Below are 8,443 nucleotides of genomic sequence, written 5' to 3' on the forward strand. Positions count from 1 at the left end.
ATTCATTTTAAAGTTGATTTCCATTGATATCTGATCGATTTTTGGTCAAATAAAAAAAAGTACGATTTTATCATATGAGGAGCAAAAATCGTACTTTTTTTCTCAAGTCAATTTTCCACCAACTTTTGATCTAAAAGTTAATAAATATTCATTTTTAAGTTGATTTCCATTGATATCTGATCGATTTTTGGTCAAATAAAAAAAAAGTACGATTTTATCATATGAGGAGCAAAAATCGTACTTTTTTTCTCAAGTCACTTTTCAACCAATTTTTGATGGGTTTCAAAGCTAAAACCACATTTTTTTTTGATAAAATATATTTAGAGCCATTTTTATTGAACAATTTGGCTGAAAAAACGTAAAATTTCGAAAAATAAAACAAATTTTAATTCATTCAAATATTTAAAGGCCTTCAGGGTTTTTTTTCACTTGCTCGTGTTATTATATTGGGGCCTGCCTCCCAATTCCAACAGATACCGATCGGGATTATCAAGCCAGTCCGCCGCCGACATTTTAACAGTTCTCTGCTTTTCCGCCTCCTTCACTTGCCACTTTTTGATTTCCGTTTGTGTTTCGCGCGCCTTTTGATCGCCGCATCCCCACACTTCGATGGAATAAAGCGTGTTGGCGATTCCCTTAAAATCGAATTTTTCAAATCCTTCGTCAATGCTCACAATGGGTTTTCGCGGATCCTTTCCCGCTCGCAAGCCTTTCGGGTAGCCACGCGTACTTGTGTTCAAATACAGCAATTTCGGGCCGTGCTCGATGAACACGTACTTTGGCAAAAGTTGAATGATGCAACAATCGTCGCCGCCTTGGTACATGTAACATTCGCGCCATTCGCAGGGCGACGCGACACAAACGAGCAAATTGTTGTCGCCCTTGAGCAATGTGAGTGTTGGTCCTTTGTAGCCTAAAACGTGATGCAAAAACCGATTTGCTCCCAATCCATCGACTTGCGAGTCGTACAATAAAGTCCAATGTGACGGAACTGTCGACAGGAGTTTCGACATGAACGACACCGAAGCAAGGTTTGAGCCTGAACTCGAAGCAGCGTTTCCCGTCGAAGCACTTTTGGGGATGGCATGAGGGCGCGTGTATAATTTCGGTAGGGTGCCGGATAAAATCCACGCTTCGGACACAGGTAACAACGACGGTTTGCTATTGGCACTCGATTCGCCCGAAAAAGGGTTTCCTTTGTTCAATACTGGCGTGCTGATGTCCAAATTCACTCCTTCGGCGGATATTTGTGTGTTTGACTCGATGCTGTGGTAGGCGGTTGTCATCATGTGCACACAAAATTTATGCAACGGCGGAATGATTAGACGCGGGCAATGCTGTTCCAAGTACTTTGATATGTAACCGGAGCTCAGGGCATCTTTTCCGGGCAGATATATTGAGTTTATCACAGCGTTGATTGTTCCAACAAACTAAAAAAAAATGAGAAAAAAATATATTTTTTTTTAAATCGAAATTTTTAATTCAATTGATTAAGTTTCGACGAAAATTTCAACTTTGCTAATATTTTTTATTTTGAATCTTAAAAAATATAACAAAATTTTTCAGAATTTCATTAAAAAAATTCAAATTTTTGAACAATTTTACCTCAAAAACTTTTTTTTTTATAATTTTTTTAAGCAATTTTAGATAAAATATGTTTAAAAAAATTTCAATGTAAAATTTAAAAAAATGAAATTAAAAGAAAAATTTAAAAAAAAAAATAACAAAATATTAATAATTTTTTAAAAAATTTTTGTCAGTTTGAGTTAAAAAAAATTTTTTTTCTAATTTTGGCTCCTGTAAAGGAAAATAATTAAAAAGAATTTAACTAAATTTACTTTGATTGTAAAAAAATGATAAAAAAAAATTTAATTTCAAAAAAAATGAGATGCAAAAAATTAAAAAAAAAAATAAATAAATTGAGACTTTTGAGTTTTCAAAAAAATAAAAAAAAAATTAACACAATTTTTAAATAAAAAATTTATAAAAATTTTCAATTTTTAAAGATTTTTCAAACAATTTTTGTTCAAAAATTGATTTTTTATAGTTTTATGAGTAATTTTAGATAATTTTTTTTTTAAATTTAAAATTGTGAAAATATGATTAAAATTTTATTAAATTTCTGAGCAATTTCAATGTAAAAAATTAAAAAAAAAAATGAATTTAAAAAAAAATTAATATAAAACTACAAAATTAAAAAAAAAAATAACAAAATATTAATAATTTTTTAAAAATTTTTTGTCAGTTTGAGCTAAAAAAAATATTTTTTCTAATTTTGGCTCCTGTATGAGGAAAATAATCAAATACTTTCAAAAGAATTTAACTAAATTTACTTTGAAATTATAAAAATTAATAAAATCTTCAATTTTTGAACAAAACCATTTCAAAAAAAATTAAAAAATTGTCTTCTTAAAAAAAATTTCAATACATTTTAAATGAAAAAAAAAAAATAAATTCCTTCAAAATTTTTAAAAAATTGTGAAAATATGATCAAAATTTTAAGTTTTACCGCCAAAATGCAAAAAAATAAAAATTTTCATCACATTTTCTCCTAAAGTTACTTGAAAAACTTCGAAAATCTATTTTTTTTTAAATTTTTTTAACTTTTAATCCATTTTGAGTCTCATTTAAAGCTTACCAAAAGATCTGACGACGTGCCTCCCGCATAATGTGACATCGAAAGTCTATAACAAGTAGTTAGCAAGGCCCTCAGATGATCCGGGCGAATCATTTCCGGCTTATCTATCTCGCCAAACATCCGCACGTAATTCTCCAGAATCACGGAATCATCCAGCAAACTGATAAATCGCTCAACTTGCTGCCGAAACGCCAAAACGCCCAAATGTTTCGTCTTCGCTTTCGACGAATGGTGCAAAAATGTGAAGAGCCGTTGTCCCAATTCGGGTTGATTTGGAAAAACGTATCGCGCAAAGACATCTCCGACAATCCCGTTGCTCACGCCAAATTGCTCGTCTGTTTTTTTCGCCAAATACTAAAAAAAAAAAATTTTTTGTCATTAACGTTCGAACTAATTGAACAAACAATTAACTACAACAACAACAACATAATTAGTACTGCGTAAAAATCTTACCTTGGCGAGTTTTTCGATGGGCACAAAATGCCCGTATCGCGATTCCTGGATGTCTGCGCCGGAAGCGGATCGCGTCATGCCCTTTGTCTCGCTTTGTGCCAACTTTTGTGCCGGAGTTAAATGCTCACTGTTGGGTTTTTGGGGCTCCAGCGACTTTTTGCTGCTGTTTTTGTTGATTTCGTGACTATTTGTGTTTCCCATTTTGCTGTTTTTTCTGTTTAATTTTCACTTAACTCTAAAATTTCGTTCGTATTGCAGGCTAAAAGGACGATTTTTGTGCAAAAAAGAATAAATTACGTGAAAAATGTGGAAAAAATGAATAAAAAGGAGGAATCTCGAAGATTTTTCAATTTAAATCAACAAAAAGGGCCCACTTGACGTTTGACAGCTTTGCGTTTTTGACATCTTCCCAGCAGCCATTTTTTCTGCATTTCAAGTGATTCATCAACAAACCAGTTTTAATCGATTTTGACGCGTTAAAGGACGAAATTCGGGTCAAAAAATAATTTAAATTAAAGTTCAAGGTCGAAACTTTCCGAAAATCATCGAAAAATGTCAGTTTTTTCGCTCAAACTCCGTAATTCTGGTTCGCGAAAATGCGCGATGCCCAATTGTCTCACGGGAACCACGGCAAAATCCAACAAAAAATATGTCGCGGTGCCAAAGCAATTTCGAGAACGTTGGTTAGCTGCTGCCGGAATCAATAAAAAGTACTCCCCGTACACAAAAATCTTCTTTTGCCAAGACCATTTTGATGTAAGTGTAACGGTACCTTTTTCATTTTTCGTTCATTGACCTATTTTTCTGCTTTTTCTCTCGTAGCTCGATTACACTTTTAGCATCGCCGAGGATTTGATCAAGGTCAGCGATCATCTTTACATCACAGAAGACATCATTCCGAAGCCAACGTCGGAAATTCAGGACAACAGTTGGACCTTGAAGGTGCGTCGGGTGCCCGGACCCATTCCCGATGCCTCTGACGAGCCCGTTACGAGACCGCATTTCAACTTTAACAATGACGCGGCAACGAAACAACGCGACGATGCCCTGAGTAATTGGCATGCGAGCTTGGCGCAGTTCGGAATGAGTGGTCAGGATTATCAGGAGGATGCAATGAGTGATGATATGGGCGAAGATGATGGCGACGATCAGGGACATTATGAAAGTAATCAATTTCATGGCGAATTGAGAAGTGAATTTAAGGAAGAGCCCGAGCTTAATGATGAGTAAGCAAATTTTTTTCAATTTTTGAACAGATTTAACTAAAATTTATTTTAGAAATTCCTTTTAAATATTCCAGATCCTTGTGAATTTTCAAAAAAAAAGCGAATCGGAGGAACTTAATTAGGATTTAAGGTTTTTTAAAAGCATAAATGTACTTCATAATCAAGTGTAATTGAAATATTTTAATTGAATTTGATGTAATTTTCTCAATTAATTTTAAGTTTTCTCTTGTTTTAAATTTATAAAATATTAATAAGTAATCCAATTTATACTCATTAATGTGAATTTTAGTCTGTAATAGTTATTTTTTAATAACAATAAATATTCGTAACATTATTGTTATTGTCTTGACATTTATTGCTTTTCTGAAGTTAATTTGTATATTTAGGAAATTTCAGGTAAAAATGGTTATTTTAGAGATAAAACATGTAACATAACGAACTTAAGGATGCTTAAGTCAAGTATTTTTTTTTATTAAGTCATCAAATATTTTACTAAAATTCTTAAGTTTCAAAAAAATCATAAAATTTTAGATTTTTTTTTTTTAAATTTGAAAAAAAAAATATATTTCAAAAAAATTTAAAATTAAAATTTTTATCAAATATCAAAAAATATTGAAGAAATTTAAAAAGGGAAAAAAAATTAAATTTTACATAAATATTTTTAATTTTTTTTCTCTTGTCAGAAAATTATTATTTTTAAAATTTTATTTCGATTTTTTCATTTTATTTTGAAAATCGAATATATGTTGTTTAAAATTTATTTATTTTTTATTTTCAGAAATAAAATTAATAATTAAACAAAAAAAAATATTTTTGTATAAAAATTTGAACAAAATTAGGTAAATATATTTAAAAAAATTAAATTAAAATTTTTTATTACATTTATCAAATATCAAAATACTGAAAAAATTAAAAAAAAATAAAAAAAAACATTTAAATTTTACATATTTTTGATTGTTTCTCTTTTCAGTTTAAAATTTATTTATTTCTTAATTATTTATTTATTATTATATTATTTTAACCGATTTTTTTTTATTTAAAATTTATTTTTTTTTATTGACAAAAAAAAACATTAAAATTTAATAAAAAAGTATTTATATTTTCAACCAAAAAATTCAAATTTTTTTAAAGCGTTTTTAAAAATTAAATTGAATTAAAAATGAACGTATTTTAGTTTAAAAAATTACGACTTTTAGTGCAAAATTTGATGATTTAATAAAAATAAGTTGACTTAAGTTTTTAAGTTTAATCAAAAATCAAGTTACATTGAACTTAAAAGAACTTTAGATAAAATAAAAAAAAAATAACGGTGATATTTTATCTCGTTCTCTTCTCCTGTCAAAACAAAAACGAGTAAAATATCGCGTTTTTTGATTTTCTTTGCTTATTTCGACCTGAAAAAACTTTTGTGATGCGTTTTTCAAATCAAATTTAGTTAAAAATTATAAAATTTCAACTTAAATTTGATATCAACACAAAAAATGTGTTCTTTAGAGACAGAATTTACTGAAAATATGGATTTCACGCATCAGATTGACTCTGATTCTTCGAATTTTATAAAATTTGACGAAAATCCTTCAGTTTTTACACAGAAAAAGTACTCAAACCGATCCATTTTTTGGAGTCGCATCAAATCCTTGAAACAAGTAACATTATTTTTTCAATTTTTTAGTATTTAAATGCAAGAAATTATTTTTTTTTTATTTTTAGGTTAAGAAAATCGGAAGACCTATCGGATATTTGAAACAAAAAACCGAAAATCCAAACAATTCATTGAAAGAAAATGAATTTCCCGCAAAAAATATTGACAAGTCCTCAGAAATAACTGAAAAATCACTCAAACGAAAGGCTTTAGAAGAAATCGATCATCAAATCACCAAAAAACCTCGAATTTTTCATGAATCTCCCGAAATATCTTGCTGCATTTCGGATTGCGCCAACACCGACGTCAAAAAAATCAAAGTTGGCAATTCCTTAAAATGGACCGAACTTTTTTTATGTGAAAACCATCAACATTTATTCAAAATTTTGGACGATTTCAAAGCAGAAACTCCCAAAACGGAAGAAAAATATTCCCAAATGACGTCGAAAAGTCCCGAAGAAACGATCGACATTGAAATTTCATCAAATTCTCGCTACACAATCAAACCATCGTATCCAATTTCGTCGAGTTCAACCCTTTTCATCTTGCCGGAAATGGAAAAAACTTGGAAAGACTCGAAATGTTTCGTCGCATGCTATGTTTACTCGGAAAATGACAAGATGCCTCCTTTGCGAACGATGGTTGAACATGTTTGGCTCAAAAACACGCAAAATACATTTTCCGTGAAAAAATTGAACGTCGGTCAACAATTCAAGCGGGATCCTGATAACTCTGAATATGCCATCGAATCCGTCGATTATTCCGAAAAAACTCCCAAAATTTACGTTAAACGTTCAAATTAATTTTTCTCTTCGTTTATTGTCGTTTTTTGAACGAAAAATACTTTTTTTCTAAAATTTTTCAACAAAAAAAATAAAATTATCTATTCGAATTGTCTAACGAACTAAAAAAAAAATATCAAAATTCTTCCGTTTTTGAACTTTCCTCATTTTCTTTGTTCTTGTCCAGCTGTTTCATGTACGCCAAGAAGGTAGTCCACAACAAACTCGCCATCGACACAAAGGGAACCCTGTTTTTCTCCGCAATAAATGAAAAATTGATCGTTTGAACGACGGGCCACACACAAACTCCGACTTTCCACGTCTCCGGAAACTTTTGTTTCACTTCCATCACAGCTTCTTTGTGGGTTTTGAACTCCATTAGACTCATGCCATAGAAAAATGTGACACTCGCCGCTGGCCCGTACGTGAATTGCTCAATTACGGCTTTGGTAAGTCCTGTTTTCAGGTTCATCAGAGGAAACATTTCACTAAAAAAATTATTTTTTTTAGAAAAATTAAAAAAAAAAAAATTAAAAAAATTGAATTTTACCTCGTTAAACGTATCCATCCGTATAAACTTGGTGCCACAATACACGAGCCAAAAATGCAGAACCGAAGCGCCTTTTTGAAATCGTAATTTTCGCCAGCTATCGTTTGTTGTATGAGACTTCCCGTTGGCCAAATGATCGAATACGAGATCATTCCCTTCAAAATTGGATGTTTTTTCAGCATGAAACCCACTTTTGACAACATTTTCGCTGAAATTGCGTCCTGTCACGACTTCCTCGTACGATAATATCACTTAATATCAATTGTTCATCGTTTTATCTAAGCTAAGTTTACATTAAAATGCATAAAAAACTACACAGGAACTAAGCATGTAACAACCTTGACCTGATTTAGAGACTAGATAGATGAAATTGTTCAAGTACAAGGTCGATTATTTCCTTTTTAGGCTATTGACAAGTAATAATTTTTATTGCACGTGAAAGGTAAAAGCTATCAGAATTTTTATTTAATATTTTCTACTCCGAATTTCGATGAAAAATGTTCGAATTTGATGAAAAATCTAGTCTAAAATTGTTTTGTTGCGAAAATTGTAATGTCAGCTGCTTGCCCCAGCAGGCAAAAATTTCAGTGGCGGGTTGAGTTTTTTTTGTATTTGGGGTAGTTTGGAGTGATGGTGCCCTTTTCTAAAATTTTATTCAATTTTGAACTTCGTTTTAGACTTTTATAATTTTAAAATATCCTTTTTTTGGTCAATTCTTGATTGAATTTATTTTAAAAAAAAATTAATAATAATTTTAATTTATTTATTTTAAATTTTATTTATTTTTGAAATTTCAAAATTTTTGACACATTTTAAACCATGAATTTTTTTTTGCAAATTTGTCAAAATTTTTAATTTTTTTGTAAATTAATGAATAAACTGCTCTTCTTTGAAATTTAAAAATTTAGAAAAATTTCGATTTATGAATTTTTTTATTTTTTTGAAAATTTGTCAAAATTTTTAACAAATTTCAAATAATGATTTTGTTTATTTATTAATTTTTCGTGAAAATTAGTCAAAATTTTATAATTTTCTTTAAATTAATGAATAAACTGATTTTTTTAAAACTTCAAAATTTTCAAAACTTTGATTTTTTTTGAAAATTTGTCAAAATTTTTAAATTTTTTTCTAAATTAATGAGTAAACTACTCT

General features: G+C 29.8%; 3 protein-coding genes across 4 annotated transcripts; 1 reads left to right on the forward strand and 2 right to left on the reverse strand.

Moving 5' to 3' along the window:
• Positions 1-306: 306 nt before the first annotated feature.
• Positions 307-3,441, reverse strand: LOC134835773 (uncharacterized). The gene is made up of 3 exons (XM_063850727.1): positions 3,092-3,441; positions 2,639-2,992; positions 307-1,430 (listed from the first exon to the last, which is right to left on the reverse strand). Exons 1-3 carry the CDS (start codon positions 3,290-3,292, stop codon positions 426-428), a joined length of 1,560 nt encoding a protein of 519 aa, XP_063706797.1. The 5' UTR covers positions 3,293-3,441; the 3' UTR covers positions 307-425.
• A 14-nt stretch (positions 3,442-3,455) lies between these two features.
• On the forward strand, positions 3,456-4,651 carry LOC134835774 (uncharacterized). 2 transcript variants are annotated; one of them, XM_063850728.1, is made up of 3 exons: positions 3,456-3,847; positions 3,914-4,317; positions 4,370-4,651. In XM_063850728.1, the coding sequence occupies exons 1-3, from the start codon at positions 3,644-3,646 to the stop codon at positions 4,380-4,382; spliced, it is 621 nt and encodes a 206-aa protein (XP_063706798.1). In that variant the 5' UTR covers positions 3,456-3,643; the 3' UTR covers positions 4,383-4,651. The 2 variants fall into 2 exon arrangements, with proteins under 2 accessions (XP_063706798.1, XP_063706800.1); XM_063850730.1 differs by having other exon boundaries at positions 4,392-4,651.
• A 2,107-nt stretch (positions 4,652-6,758) lies between these two features.
• On the reverse strand, positions 6,759-7,842 carry LOC134835775 (mpv17-like protein). The gene is made up of 2 exons (XM_063850731.1): positions 7,292-7,842; positions 6,759-7,229 (listed from the first exon to the last, which is right to left on the reverse strand). The coding sequence occupies exons 1-2, from the start codon at positions 7,492-7,494 to the stop codon at positions 6,878-6,880; spliced, it is 555 nt and encodes a 184-aa protein (XP_063706801.1). The 5' UTR covers positions 7,495-7,842; the 3' UTR covers positions 6,759-6,877.
• Between the last annotated feature and the right edge of the window lie 601 nt (positions 7,843-8,443).

The sequence above is a fragment of the Culicoides brevitarsis genome, chromosome 3 (genome assembly GCF_036172545.1).
Source record: "Culicoides brevitarsis isolate CSIRO-B50_1 chromosome 3, AGI_CSIRO_Cbre_v1, whole genome shotgun sequence".
In the NCBI taxonomy this organism is placed as follows: domain Eukaryota; kingdom Metazoa; phylum Arthropoda; class Insecta; order Diptera; family Ceratopogonidae; genus Culicoides; species Culicoides brevitarsis.